A 16,029-nucleotide genomic window follows, 5' to 3' on the forward strand; every position below is an offset into this window, starting at 1 on the left:
TTAGGTCTCAAATACAGAGCCTAAAATTTCCAAACTCACTGACATGTTAACATGATGACTTTGGTTGATTTCCAATCAAAATACGGGGCTTTGTCCTCAATCCTGAGGTTTAGGAAAAAGGTTTGTTGTTAGATTAATCCAAATATCGTAAATGATGATGTGGATGTATACAGTGTAATGGAAATGATAATTTTGTGGATAGGAACACATTGCTTACCACTATGTCTAAACATTTTATTTATTCTACTAATTTTCCCAATTTTCTCATTATAAAGTCGCGGTTATTTATTTAATTAAAATAATTAAAATAATAACCTGACATATGTTTTATTTAATATTATTCAGATCTTGAATTATTCCAGATTTGTTTGAAAGTACACATGAACACAGGCATAATTTCTTTACACACTGACACACACATGCAGCCTTGTTCGCTGGTGAGATCAGAGAGTACTGCCGCAAACAGGAAGCAAATATAATCTAATAGGAGAGGCTGTTTGAGCTGCATGCAACATCTCCTCTGGCCACACTTACTGTGAAATATCCATGAGCTTTAAAGTCACTCTGTGTGTGTTTATTTTTTTTACTGACACATGCGGGGGGAAAAAAAATAAGAGTGCCCATGACCAAATCCTTTGCCAGCAGTGATTTGAGTTAACATGCTGGTTGTGAGTCACATCAGAGTGAAACTAGTTGGATTTGGCTCACACAGAAGCTCATAAACTATCAGCTATAGAGAGGCTTTATTTACTGCAGAGACACAAGTTGAGCCAGGACGATAAAAGCGGAAAACAACCCTGAACGCACACACACACACACACACACACACACACACACACACACACACACACACACACACACACACAGAACCAACACAGATATGGACAATATATGGTGTGTAAAAGATTATCTAGGACTTCAGAAGTTCAGGGCTCCCTTTGATGCCTGACCTACTTTATATCCGTTAGTTGGGTAAGCTTTGGCACAACTTCAAACCTCTGTAATAAACAAAAAATACATTTCATAACACATCCTAAAACACAGTGTGAAGTTATTCATTTATTCGTTAGAGGTAACAATAGCAAGGTAGAAGCTGTTTTGCATATCTTCAGTATGGGCGATGATCTCTGAGTGGTGTTTACACTGCCTGTGTGCCCTTCGGCAATCCTTTTGACTTGACGTTATGATTTATGAGGGGTGGCCATGTTGACTTTTTGGTGTCCGCGTCTCAAAGAACTTCTCTCATGGTGTGCATCAGGAGGAAGGACATATTTTTTTTTATCTGCAATTTGTTCCAATATGATTTAGTCAACAAATAAAAATATAACAATATGTTCTTAGTGATGTAAAAGTAAACTAGTGAAGTTATTTGGCTCCATAAATGCATCAAAGCCTTAAAGTAGATTATTATTCTTAAAATAGGAATAAATTATCTTAAATTAATGTCATCAGAGCTGACTCAAAGCACAGTTCATTAATTATACAGACTGAGAAATGATTTAAGTTTTTAACATTTTAACCTTGTGCACCTGAAGGAAAGGACATTATATTGCAATATTGAAGTAATCTGTCAAGACATCAGCCAGGACGTTGAAGATGAGTCTTCATGATGAACAATTACTCCATTGTGAGAGTAATTATGAGAGTATACCAAGTTATAAAGCAGCTTAAAGAAGAGTGGCCGTCTCAAAGACCTGATAAAATCTGAATGCAACGCAAAAAAAGATGCTTAGAAACAAACTTGATCACTTCTGTTATGAGGAATGAGGCCAAGCTCCTTCAAACTGTTATGAGAGACTTTTGGAGATGCTGTTTTTATTTTCCAGTAGGACTTGGCACCTGCTCTCTTTGCCAAAACTACCTGCTTTAGTGTCCATGTGCTTGACTGGCCAACAAACTCACCTGACCTATAAACCACAGAGGGAATATGGAGAAGAAGAGGAACAGAAACTGTACAAAAGACACATTTTTCAGTAGGTTGACGTATTCTCTATTAAAAGTCTCGTTCTGTTATATGAATATGAACAGAAATGCTCCTGAAATAAATCCCTGGGTGCCACTGAATTTCAATATTCCAGTTGAAGGAATGAACTGTTCAATGATATTCCAAAATCATTGCTGCGTTCAATAATTAAATAGTCATCGCTTGTCATTGCGAGTCTTCTCTGCTAAAGTTGTCTCCTCTTGTCTCAGGGTAGGCGGGTTTTCCGCCAGCAGGGTTTGGTTGATTCTGTATTGATTTGTTGGAGAGCAAGAGGGGGAGGGGGGCGAGGAGAAGGAGGAGAAAGTGAAAGGGGAGTGGAGAGGAGAGAGTGGAGGAGAAATCCCTGTTTGATGAGGGGAGGGAGAGATGTGATTGTTGGGTGTCGGAGAGGAGGGGAGAGCGATCATAATCAGAGAAAAAGTCGGACCGCCGAGCCAGCGAGCGCTCCTAAAACACGTGGAAGCTGGGAGAAAAGTAAAAGTGTCGTCGGAGGAAAGTGACTTCGCACTTTGTTTTCTTTTTTTTCCTCCTTCAGCCTTCTCCTCCTCTTCCTCCTCCTCCTCCGCCCTGCATTCCGCGGAGCAGCTGTGCTTTAATGCCCCTACGCACCCGAGCAGGAGAGGACGGAGAAAAGAGTGAGGAAGAAGAGACAGAAGAGGAGGTGAAGAGGCCTGGACACCACCCGTCCCCGCTCCCTGGGACTCTGTCCACTCTCCCCTCCTGGCCCTGCATGGACGGGGATGGGGAGAGCCGGATGCTGTCACCGCGGGGCTGAGCGCCTCGCGTCCCCGTCTGCGGTGCGCCGCTTCCGGCCGCTGCTGCTGCTGATCATCGGTCTCTGCTGCGGTGCTCACATAGGTAACTAACCCTCTCAAATCTTTAGGTCAAACCCGCCGCCGAATCTGACATTTTACACTTTACTTGCGCACTTCACAGTTTGTTTAGACAACTTTACATCATAGCTCTTAATATCAGTTCGTGCTTTATTAAGACTTCCGATAATTTACGAGTTTTTAAGCGTTTGTAAGCGTTTTGCGTCGGGGCCCAGCACAACTGCTGCCTGACAAAGGCTCTCTCCAAAGCGGCAGTGCAGCAGTCTGAGCCCGGATCGAGTTTCTCCTCCTCTCTCCTGGGCCGTCATTCTCCTGTCTGCCCCTTAATGACTCATGGAGGAGGGGAAGAGAAGGGGGAAACAGGGCTGCTAACCTCTACTGCTGCCCATACATAACAGATGTATTGAAATCCAAGATAACGCTCAGTCTGTGGCGTTGCTGGACATCAAAGAAAGACACAACAAAGTGGTATTTAATTCTAACTCGATCATCTAGATTGGAGAAGAAAGCACTAAAAGTCATCAAAGATTCATTTAGTTTCTCATTGTTATATTTAAAGTTAATCTTTTATTGTGGAAACTGTTTAATTTGCACATATTTGAGCTGAGAATCAAATGTTCACCACAACCTTGCCTTTCACCCAGCATTTTGATGTATTTCTCTGTTTTGGCTATTTTTTTATTTATTTATTTATTTATTTATTTATTTTGGCCAATCACACCCCCTGGGTATAGTTTAACGCTGCTCGGCAGCGGGACAATCCCCCACTCTCTTTCTGCACACACACTGGCCCTGTGGAGCACACAGAGCCCAGCTTGCTTGAAAACCCTCTCGGCACCTCCTGCCACACATGCCTCACCAGGAAAGAATGTGTATTATTTGGTTTAGTGAGACAAACAGAGCGGCTTATTTGCTAAAAGGTGTGAATAATGTTTTGTTTGTGTTATTTTTGTTGAGACAAATGTCATCGGCTGACAGCTGTACGAGTGTTTGCACAGGGAAGCAATGAACGTCTGGATTAGCAGGGGCTTTTGTTGGCGGGGTTTCGGTGAGTGCGTGCTGGTAGAGAACGTGAGAGAGCGCTCACAACAAGGTGATCAATAAGCACTTCACAAGCCGTTCCTTCGGCAGAGAGAATCCCAGAAGATCAGTTTTTTTTTTTCAATCTCATCTCTGCAGCTCAGGAAAGGTTAAGAGACAAAGAACAGATAAATAAATTTGACTCTGGGTCTCCTGACCTCTGTCTGATGGTGGAGAAGCTGCCTGGGGATGCAGGGAGCTGGTGACCTGAAGCCGGACCAAGTGCAATAATGGAAGAAGTAAAGAAGAAAATTGAAAATAATAGAAATATAGAGATATGGGTATCATTCTGCAGAAGGTATTGTGCCTTTATTAGAAACTGTGTTGCAGGGGGATAATACACACAAGCCTCTGAACACATGAGATCCTTCCACAGAGGTTTCTTTATTCTCCTCTTAATAACATTTTTAAGCCTTTTCAGTATTCACCACCTTTCCTGGCTTTAGCGTAAGTTCCTTATTTATATGCATAGATTGGCTTTTCTTTTGAAAGAACAGCTATGAATACCTAATAAGATTACGAGAATCCCCCGAGAACAAAGATAAGATAATTCTCTTTAATAAGTAACCGTAGATAGTCGGAACATATTTAATTATCACATGAGAATCTCCTTATGGAAACCCAGAATCCATCCAACGACGGCGCTTCAGTGACTCGTTTGGAGCTGCTGCAAACTTTTCTTCAGAGGCTGCTTGTCTGTTTTAATCTTTGCAAGTCAATTGAGTTAATGGAATAAACAATAAAAGATGACTTTCCCTTCCGTTTGAATATAATAATGTAAAATTGTGGTTCCAGAGTAAAGTGGGAAGTGTCTTTTATCAAGATGTACAGCGGAAAGGTGGTTGGAGTTGATTAGTCAGGCTTACCACACCTGACTTTAAATGGCTTTGTTTTTATTAAACCTGGACAGGGTCGTCTTCAAGGCTGAAAGCTACACAAAAGATGGCTAAAGGCAGAAGTTTGAGCTGCAGAACAAACAGCCTTCTTTGCAAGAAAAACCCCTTTAGCTTTCATTTATCATAGCTCCCAAACCTTAAACCATCTGAACTCCGTCCCCTCCGACCCCTTGCAGCGGAGTTCGGGTGCTGCAGGTCTGATAGGAGGAGGAAGAAGGCAGGCGTTTGGACAGACACAATGCAGCCTCAGTGCAGCTCAGACGGTCTGTGCAGTCTGTGCAGCCTGTGCGTGTACGTGCGGGCATATCTCAGGGGTTGGTGTCAGTATTTAACAGGCTGGGGAGAGATTCTGAAGCCTGCTGCGAGTGGGGGGGCTCTACATCTGTACCCTGATTTTAAATCGCTTAAACTCGGAGCAGCACTGCCCTCACATGGTGGGACACAAATGCTTCACACGTCTTTGCTACTTATTAAGAATAATCTCTGTGTGAAACTGATGGAGGGTGCCTGTTTTTTCCTGTTTTTTCTTCCTTTGCTCAGATATAAGAGTCATACCACCATTTTTTTTTTTTCTGCTTGTGTTTGTGTGCAGCCGGCCCCCTCTATCGCCTCCCTCTCCCTCTCCTTCTCCCTGGGCTAATCTAATAGGAGCACGCCGTGACTGATGCATTAGGTCTGGTCTCTAATCTCTCTCTGGCTCTAACTCTCTCTGTACATCTGATGATCAGCGATACAAAAGGCTGTTTTGACCCCCGTTCCACTCGGAAATGTGGACGCAGATATAAAATCATGGACAATTTCAGACCAAGAAATCAGTTCCCAATGGTGTGATGGTGAATTTTTGATCATGTGTTTATTCTTTTTAAAGTGAGGGTTACAAACACACAACTTATCAAAGTTTCTATAAATCATGACAATACGTGGCATTCATTCCCCTTGAACTTTTTCGCAATTTGTCACGTCATGGCCGCAATCTTGAGTGTTTTATTGGAATATTTATGTGGCTGGCCAGCACAAATTAGCACCTAATTGTAAAGTAGAAGGAAAATGATGCAGCAATTAAACATATATGGTGTATCTGCACATGTACTATGAAAATGGCCACATATTTTTCAGATTTCTGTTGAAAAGTCGTACGAAATCTACATGACTAACGGACTTTTGGGCTCAAATAAATTCCTTTCGCGTTTCTAAATGAAGACCTAGAAGGATAATTGCCACCTATGCTTGAATAATCTCAAGTATTTCTGAAGAGGTCTGAATTAGCCTTAGGTCTAGGCTTTGACTATGCCATTCTAACCCTGTATGTTTAGTGCCTCTATAAGGTGAACTTGATGGTATGCTTTCCAGATTAGTTAGTTCAAGTTCCCATCAACTTGCTGAATGTCTCCCCGCAGCATAATCCTCCCTCCTCCATGCTTCAAGATGGCGATGATGTGTTCAAGGTGATGTTCAGTGTTGGACCCTAGGTCAATAAACTACATTTCTGTCTCCTCTGATAAGAGCACATTTGTTGTGTGTTGTCCCTTAGCCTAGCGCAAAGTTCAAAACTGGCTTTTTATTGCTTTCTTTCAACGTCTTTCATTTTCAAACTCCTATTTATGAAGTTCATAACTAATAGTTGTTCCCTCCTGAGCTGTAGATCTCTGCAGGTCTTCCAGAGTTGCCATGGGTTTCTTAGCTGCATGGTATCCTGTCAGATTTTTATTTGTAAATAGTTTACAGAAATCATGTTTTTTTCTTCTCCCCACTCACAAACGAACGCTTCTTTTTGTTGTTCTATCATATTTACATTACAATTCATGGTTAGTGTGATAAAATGTGAAAAAGTTCTGGGGTTGGGAATATTTTTGCAAAGCTCTGTACGTGCAACATGCCAGCTCTTTCCTGCTCCATCTCTCTGTGAAACTCTGTTTTAAACGCTTCTTGGCTCTCCAGACAGTATTATCTCACTACTGGAATGAAGTTGCTTCATCGTTCCTGTCTGGGCGCTCTTTGGTTTATTACACTTCAGGTTTATTGCACTCACAAAGCGGCAGTACTGATTGATCAAGACTTTTAATTGGGTGCTGGTTCTTTTTCTTCTTTTATTGGGTTGGACTGTAACACCGTAGAGCATTGGGAAGTCTAAGATCAAAGACTCACACCAACCTTCATAAAAGATCGGGCTTAGATCTAAGTGATCAGACGTTTATGGTTGGCTCGCTAATGCAAACATATTCATTTTGTCTTTTAAAAGGGGTACCTCTGACTCTCTTTGTTTGTCCCGTTCAGGTCAGTGTCAGGTGGCTACCACCCAGTGTCGGATCCAGAAGTGCACCACCGACTTTGTGTCCCTGACCTCCCACCTGACGCCCGCTGTGGATGGCTTTGACACCGAGTTCTGCAAGGCTCTGCGCGCGTACTCAGCCTGCACCCAGAGGACAGCCAAGGCCTGCCGGGGAAACCTGGTTTTCCACTCGGCCCTCCTGGGCATCTCAGACCTCATGAGTCAGAGGAGCTGTTCCAGAGATGGTCCAACTCCCTCCGCGCACCCCGAGATCCCCCATGAGCCCTGCAACTATCACAGCCGCACCCAGCACACCCACACACACTCCCACTCCCACGGCCATGGTCACAGCCGCTCTCGGCCCGGCTACTTGTTCTGTGGGCTGTTTGGAGACCCGCATCTGAGGACATTTAAGGACAGCTTCCAGACCTGTAAGGTGGAGGGTGCGTGGCCTCTTATAGATAATGACTATCTGTCGGTGCAGGTCACTAATGTTCCTGTGGTTCCTGGCTCCAGTGCAACTGCAACCAACAAGGTGAGAAACTTTGAAAACGCGACTATCTTGTGTGTTTTTCTTCAGATGTTTTTGTTCATTTGACCATTAAATTTAGACAGTTCTGATTTCTCCAACAAATTTTTGTTCCATTAGCATTAATTCCTGCCATTAGCATTAATTATTCATATCAGGAGCAGACACAGTGTCACACTGTCGGAGAGAACAGTTTTGTAAAAGAGTGCTAACAAATATTTGACGACAAAGACAAAGTTATCACAGGGTTAGCATTTTAAACTGTGTTTAGCATCTTCTGCTAGCATTGCGACGTTCGCTGAGACTTCAAGAAGCGTTCCAACATTTCCCAGTGTCCTATAAACAGACAGATGTTGAAATAATAATTACAAAAAAGATAAACAGAGCAACTTTTCATAACACAATCTACTGATATTCTTGTTTCCTCTTTGTCTCTCTAGCAACCTAAATGAGTTTCAACTTCCTTTAAATTAGCATCTTACATCTTTGTGCTTTGTTTGACTTAGTATTGAAAATGGGTACATTTGAGTGTCCCCTCAGTAGCAGTGCCCACACTGAAGAGTGTTAAGTACATAATACAGTCCATTAGAAAAAGATTGTATGTTTTATTTCCAAACCCAACTCTACACATCTGTAATATCCTGGTTTTTAGAGAAAAAAATACTAAGAAAGTGAGGCAGACATAGTTTGTTTTCTGTGTGTGTTTATTTTTTATTTGTTACATTTTTTTGCCACCCAATAAGAAATCTTATCAGTGGGAAACCAGAAAACACCCTTGCTCTACTTAGCTCTCTTGCAGACTCCCTTTGTGTGTCTCTGGCTTCCACAGGCACACAGGTGCAAAGCAAGCGCCCTCGATCTTGTGACCGCCTCTTGTGACTGCAGCAGTGCAGCAAACCTAACTTGGTTAACGGCTACATATAGCCTGACCGCTAATTTGGCGGAATGAGATGCGTGAAAGGAGCCACTGTTTACTTACAAGCGCATTTGGAAGCATTTGTGTGTCTATGTAAGGAAATATGGGCTCTATAAGTTCATAAGTAGCACTCCTTGCAGTCAGCTTAAAGCTCTGTGTGTGTTAAAAGGTCCCTGTGCAACAGCAAAGATTCACGTACGCACGTCTGTGCACAGCACTGCACGGAGGACGAGCTGCACAAGGTGATCTTTGTGGTGTTAAAGAAGCAATGTTGATGTTTCCCCTGATGATTTGCCCTCTCTAGCTTAGTGGATAGCTTTAATTATTAAAGCACATGCACACACACTTACTTAACAGCAGCGTGGCATAGACTCGCGCATGCAGGGAGAGCAAAAAGCAGGTTTTCTACACTTCGCAGCTAAAGGTTTGACCTTGTGTCAGAGGTGGGGCGAGTTATTAGTCACGACTATTAGACTCGAACACACACACAAGCACACACTTTTATATACACCCACATTAACAGCCCTCCAGGCTTAATGGGCTGCCAGGCCTCATTCCTCATGGCTGTCATGTGAACAAAGCAGCCATTCACCGGAACTGTGATGCCGGAGCTAACCGTAATGCTCACACACCACACCCTGTATCCACCGCTGTGTCTGCACGCCCCTGGAGTGCGTGTGTGTGTGTGTGCGTGTGTGTGTGTGTGTGTGTGTGTGTGTGTGTGTGTGTGTGTGTGTGTGTGAGTGAGTGTGTGTTCATGTGTCAGCATGTTTTCATAGCTGTGTCAAATTACAACTTGTTAGAAAGTCATCAAGTCGTTCCTGAAATATTGTGAGATGATTGTGGCTCACTGTCTATTGATTTGTTTTTCCTCATTTGAGTGATCAATGCCAAATCAAACCCAATATTTAGAAATTTTTTTAGGATTTGATTTGCTCAGTTCAAAAATATTTTCAGCTAATTTTATTCTGGAAAAAAACTAATAAACAACAGACACAGACAAAAAATAAAAAATAAAAGAAAGAGCTAGCAAATATGCACCAAATAAATTGTTGACACTAACTCCGCCCACAAATTCTTTAACCTGATTCATGTTTATGTTAAGCAGGAAATTTAAGACTTTTCTTTTGATTGATGTCAATCACTGCCAAGCTGGACGAGCTCAGGGTCAGTTTGACCTTTGACCGTTTTGTACCTATGCTCTGCTATTTTACTTGTGTCTGTAAACCGCTGCTAATTTTTTCATTTTAGTTGCATATTTTCAGGAATCACAGAGTTAAATTGTGACTACAATGCTCAGTCTTAACACTCTCTAATCCTATTCATCTTGATGGATTATGACACCAGATCAAACCAAACTCTAAACGATCTACTGCTGACTGATATTATTTACTTGTGGCAAATATCCACGTCTTCCAGTTGAAGCCTTTGAGTAAGTTACAGAAAATCGGAAAAGCTGGTACAATACGCTGGATTCAATTAACTTGGTTGGTGAAAAAGAGCCAAAAAAAAAACGTGTCCAAAAACGGAAACAGTTAAAATGACCTCTGGGTGGCATTTATCGTATTGTATCGTAGCATATTGTAGCGCATTGTATTGTATCGTATCGCTTATCGCTTATCATATATCATTGCTTATGAACAATTTTTTATCATGATAGGAATTAAAGTTTATTGTTGTCATGATAAATTTCAAATAAGGATGGTAAATGGAATAAATTAAAAACTGAGAGTACGATTGGAAATGTTATTTTTGCCATTTCCTCCACTATTAGTTCCATGGGCGTATCAATACATTCAAAATTATGGATAAATGCAGTTACTGTGTAGAGTTCACTTATATAAATCATGCTTTTTACAGCAAGTGGCGTCCTGAGGAAGCCTAGTTCAAATGCCAGTATTTTTCAAAAACAACATTAGTGTTTGTGCTGCTATTAATGCTGTGCCATGCAGTCACAACCATACAGTTATAAGTAATAAGTAAATTATATATATATTTTTATCTTTATCACTATCAGAATAGTACCACAAAATATCGTGATAATATTCTAAATCTATATTGCCCACCTGCTCCCAACCACTGCTGTTGCAGAGCAGGTGGCCAAACCAGATAACTCAGATTAGTTATCAGTCACATCATAGAATAAATTGACAGGAATGACTCCCTCTCAAATTTGTCACTCTGATTCTGAATCTTGTCAATGCAAACTGTTTCCCTCCTGTTTCTCACTGTAGATCACCATCATCTTCAAGCCTTATGAGGGCTGCACAGACCAGCGGGTCTACCAGGCCGTCACAGACAGCCTCCCTGCTGCCTTCGATGACGGAACGGTGAGCAGCGGAGACCCCATCCACACCTCCTTCGGGGCTGACGGCGTGGCCGGGAAGGTGCGGGCTCTGTGGATCTCTGAACGCAGCCCCGGGCGCCACGTGGAGCTGCATGCTGGCTACATCGGCGTGACTGTAATCATTCGCCAGCTGGGGCGCTACCTGACGCTGGCTGTGCGGATCCCAGAGGAGCTGGCTCAGGCCTACGATGACACCCAGGACCTGCAGCTCTGCCTGAACGGCTGCCCCAGCAGCGAGCGCATCGACCAGGCGGGACACCTGCCTTTGCCGCTTGCTCCACCTGCGCTCGGCCTGCAGCAACAGCAGCTGCGCCGGCCCGGCTACGCCTCACAGACGCAAGCATACCCCCATGGTGCCACACACGTTTTTGCCGTGGACGGGGCAAAGGAGCGCTGCAGCAAGCAGCTGGAAGTCCTGGACATCTACTTCCACTCTTGTGTGTTTGATCTCCTGACCACTGGAGACGCTAACTTCACATTAGCTGCACACAGCGCCCAGAAGGACATGGAGAGCCTTCATCCACACCGGGACAGATGGAGGATATACCCCCGCGGCTCTGCAGCCTCTTACTTCCACTCAGACTCTCAGCTTATCAAAAAGCTCGCTCTGCTCCTGCTGTGTGCTCTGAGCGTTGTGTTCGTGTGAGAATGGCGGTCCCTGTGAGCCTGAATGCATGTAGGCCCGAGAATGTGCACTACAAAAGGAGCTTAGAGAGGATTTGGTTAGCTGAGCACTGATACTGAGCACTGACGCAGAAAAAAGCAGCACGGGGAAGCCTGGCAGTACTACCTGCATTTCACCTGGCAGAGTCCGAATCATCGAATGCAACTGACAATGAGAAACAATGTTTCAGTGTGGGTGAATCATCTGTAAATAGTCCATTTTTCTTCCTTAAGTGCACAGTGTGATCGTGTGTAGATTGTTTTGTTTATGTAATTTTATGTGACTTTTTTAAAAAAAATACCTCAGTCAGAGGAAGTTTGTTTTTAACAAAAGCACTTTATTTTAACATTTTTTACACAATGCCAGTCAGTGTTTGTTTTCTTTTTCACCAAAAACCAATAACTGTTCAAGTATTGGTTGCTCCTTTTTTGTTTGTTTGTTTGTTTGTTTGTTTTTTGGCTCCTCTCAGAATTAATTGAATTCATGGAGCTAATGCTAAAATTAACCATTCTTCCAGCAGCTGATCTGAGTCAGTCAGCATCTCATCTAAAGTCATTTAATGTGAGCTTTTCTGTTGAATGTATTAGGTTTGTTGTTGCAGCAAATACCATCAGTACTACTTGTTTGTTATTTGATCCCAGCTGTGTGTGTGTGTGTGTGTTTGCAAGAGTTTTGGATGTTTTTTTTAACAGCTGATGAATGTTTGCTTTATTTTATGTAACTCACATTAGAGTTGTTTCAGCCTCTTTGCCAACATGTAATGATTTTAGTGTTTTGTTTAACAGCACTGCATAAAACAGCTTGTACTTTCCTGTAAGTAAGAACTTACCTTTCAGAACTTTTTTAGAACTTGCCAAGCACTTTCCCCAAAACTTTCCAAGAACTCAAAGTGTACTTTCTGGAACTTATTAGGCACCTTCCTTCATCTTTCTTTTAGGATTCCAAGGATTTACCTTATACTTTCCTGCAATATTCTTGAAACTTACTGATTACTTTCCAAGAATTTGCAGAGTATTTCCTCTTGCAAGTTTTTTTTTTTTCTTTTCTGAAACTTACTTTCACAACGTAGCTACATTATGAGGAGACTTCTTGGTAAGCTCCAGAAAACATCCAGAGTAAGTTTCAGAGAGCAAGCTCTGTGATCCTCGGGGTAGATTCCTGGAAAGGAACCAGTAAGATTATTAAAAGTTCCAGTAAAGGCCCTATCATGTACCAGAGACTGACATGTCACAGGAAAGTACAGACTGCATTATGCTGCGCTACCCATTTTTTGTTTTGATTTTTACCAAAGACAAATGGCATGTCATATGTACACATGAATCATGACTCCCCACCAAACCAGCACCTTCATCCCCTCTCTTTCTAAAACTTGATACTGTAAACCAGTTTATCTTGCAGCAAGATGCTCCATAATGGGATAAAAGTAAAATCCTGGAGGTATTTCAAGGATCTTCAGATCATGAAATGTGTCTGTGTAAGCACTGTGATGTGGGAATCAATGCCTTGTAGAATTTTTCTGCTCCTACGAAAATGTAACATTCTGTATATTTATTCCCAGTTTGTTCAATCAGCTTTAGTTTTAGCCATTGTGTGAACTCCTTTCTTCATGTGAGTGTCGGTTTGGTGAAGAGTGACTGGTCAGTGTTGAAATACCTTAACTTATTTATGAACGTAGTGTCCTGTAGAGGATGTTAAGCTCCATATTCTTGATGTTGGATAATTATTTAAATAAAATGTCAGATGTGATTGTGCTGCCACCTAGTGGTACTCCCTTGCTACGTCAGTGTGTTACTAAGCGCTCAAAAAACTAAAAGAAAGGAAGAAACGATGTGTGTGCTGGTCTTTCATTTAAACATGATGAAGTCAAAGCAGTCATGCATTATTTAATATTTATAAACGTGAACTATAAAATCAGGATAAGGATGCTGAACAGGTTGTTAACCCTTTCTTGCATAGTGGTCACTACAGTGGACAGCTATCTAAAAGCCATTTTCTTGTGCTTCTTGTGTTTTTTTTATGTTCTAGATGCACACAGACCACAGAAGTGGACACTAATCCATCATAAAATACACTATCAATTACTGGCCATCAGCTGCAAGTGCAAGAAATGATTTTTGTTAAATCCAATATGGCCGACAGACAAAACAGCATGCCGACTGACCCGGTCCCTCCTTCTACTGTAGACGACTCTTGCAGGTAAAAAAAAAAAAGTATTGACATCAAATAACCCCTAAAGAATAATACTACTGATGCATTTGTCAAATAACAACTTTGTATTTGGAGAAAATTACAATTGATCACCTAAATAAAATAAAATAAAGATTTTTTTTCACAAAAAATTTTTCCTACCTTTTTTAATGCCTTAAGAAAATTTTCTTTTAAAATGGGGAAAAAAATCCTGACACAAAGGATCATAATTCATGCATGAAAGGGTTAATGTCATAATAAACAAAACCTATGCAGTCCATCAGGTAAATGTGACAGATTTAGATTTAAAGGCCAGTTTCTTCTGCAGTCCTGGAAGGGAAATGATCTAAAACACATTTTAAACCTTAAATTACTGTTCATTAAACTTCAGGATATTGAATAAAACGGAATTACACAAAACTTAACAACAAAGGAACACATACTAGACTAAGTCCAAAGTGATTTTCTTGAGTGGGATCTTAAGATCTCTACACTCTAAACATATAGCCAGTGCTACAATAGCTTAAAACATAATCATGCTTTAGGAAAAATGCACAAACACAAGAGTAAACCAAACATTTCAGACATATGTTTCATGGCGTAATTTTTCCAAAATATAAAAATACATTGAATCTTTTGTAATTAAAGCATCTGAAAGTTAAACAGAGATTCCATTCATTTCTATTTGTTAATTTTTAACATGTTTTTTTCATATCTTGTGACTTATTAAAACTAGACTCAGGAGCTCCACACACATCTTGAAAAAGCACTCACACAAAAAAAATGCAGGCATTGATCCACCTGTGTGAGGTTATGTTTCGATCAGATACCATCAGACTTGGCCTCACAAACAGGCTCTAGTTTCAACTGCCACAGTCAGAAACACCTGGGATGTGAAAAAAAAACAACTAAAAAAGGCGCCACTTCCAATTCAAAGCAGTAAACTCCTGAGGATTACTTCTTTTGTTCCTGTAGCTTTCCCCAAAACTCCCAGTAAACCGTCTTCGTGAAGTCAACCATAAGGCGATGGAGCGCTCCTTTCTTCTTCAGGCGTAAGAAATCATCTCAGAGTTGACAAAAGAAGAACCTTCAGTTGCTCTCGTTTCTTTTCAGCGTCACGTTCTGTATCCAAAGCTCTTCTTTTCCAAGTATCTAAAAAAAAACAAACAAAAAAACATTGTTGTTGAGTTTTTTTTTCTTCATTCTGAAAAACAGATATGATTCATCAGAAACAGCTGGATTAACACAGAGACTTAGTGGTTTCTCTCTTCTCTTCATAAATAAACATACTGGGTTTTGTTTGCATTTTGAAAATTGTAAAATAGTTATAGTTAATATAGCCACTAACTCAATAACAGTGCTGCTGTTTTACCAAATTTTTCTGAAAGAAATAAAATACAAAGGCTTGTAACACCTATTATGCTTAAAATAGCAAAATAATGCAGTCTTAATCCAAAACTTCACTGGGATTACCTTGTAAACTAAAACTGAATCAATAAATTCAATAAGGGTCCAAACCCATTAAACTGCTTTTCTGAAAAAGGTTTAATTTTCCACTCTTTTCCATTATATGTGATGTACTTCTTATGAAGACTAATATTATAGTGACTCACTCTTACCACTTAACAACAAGATAAATAGTCATTAGTGCATCAAAGACTATTATCTTCATCAGAAGGAGCCGCATATACAGCACAACCACAGCGTTCGTCCTCACAGCAACATCTGGAGACCAAACCAGACTTAAACATGTTGAATCTGCTTAGCACACCAGCAAATTATAAGTGAGAACCTTTCACAATGTTTTACCTTCTCTCTCTTCATCACTGTCGCACATTTCATCTTCACCTTTAGGAACAGAAGATTTGGAAACTAACTCAAAGTGTTGTTGCACCAAGTTCATGACTAAATTAACTCAGAGTTACCGGTTGAGGCGATGCGGTGTCTTTTTTTGGCTTTTGAGTGTTTCCTGCGGCGCACAGAGCAGCTGTAGGATGGCCAGTTGCTGGTGACAACCGTGATCGTCGCCACGGCGCTGTGGCCGCGATGCTTCCTGGTTACTGCGCCGTTGTATGGAGTGACGTTGGTGTACTCCTCATCAGAGGCTGACCTCCAGTTGATCTCCAGGTGACCTCTCCTGAAGTCACTCACCACACAGACCAGCAGGGTCAGGCCGAGCCTCTCCCCTGAGAGATGGACTGGAGGGGCCAGAGAAGCCAGCACAGTGCCCTCCACCCCCCCTGATGCAGGAAAAGGTCATAAAGGTCAACAAAGTAAACTAAAACAAAACAAGGAAAATAAAGGAGGTTGCAAGAATGAGTGGC

At 41.4% G+C, this 16,029-nt stretch overlaps 1 protein-coding gene and 1 long non-coding RNA gene across 2 annotated transcripts; one reads left to right on the top strand and one right to left on the bottom strand.

Annotated features, from left to right (window-relative positions):
* The first annotated feature begins 2,110 nt into the window (after window positions 1-2,110).
* Window positions 2,111-13,343, top strand: rgmb (repulsive guidance molecule BMP co-receptor b). The gene is made up of 3 exons (XM_014992273.2): window positions 2,111-2,842; window positions 7,068-7,597; window positions 10,742-13,343. The coding sequence occupies exons 1-3, from the start codon at window positions 2,725-2,727 to the stop codon at window positions 11,498-11,500; spliced, it is 1,407 nt and encodes a 468-aa protein (XP_014847759.2). The 5' UTR covers window positions 2,111-2,724; the 3' UTR covers window positions 11,501-13,343.
* A 514-nt stretch (window positions 13,344-13,857) lies between these two features.
* LOC148157675 (uncharacterized) lies at window positions 13,858-15,964 on the bottom strand. The gene is made up of 4 exons (XR_015764274.1): window positions 15,631-15,964; window positions 15,515-15,553; window positions 15,325-15,430; window positions 13,858-14,857 (listed from the first exon to the last, which is right to left on the bottom strand). It is a non-coding gene; the product is annotated as an uncharacterized LOC148157675 (long non-coding RNA).
* Window positions 15,965-16,029: the final 65 nt, after the last annotated feature.

This window comes from Poecilia mexicana, unplaced genomic scaffold (assembly GCF_051168715.1).
Source record: "Poecilia mexicana isolate PSO_F unplaced genomic scaffold, ASM5116871v1 scaffold_9, whole genome shotgun sequence".
NCBI lineage: Eukaryota > Metazoa > Chordata > Actinopteri > Cyprinodontiformes > Poeciliidae > Poecilia > Poecilia mexicana.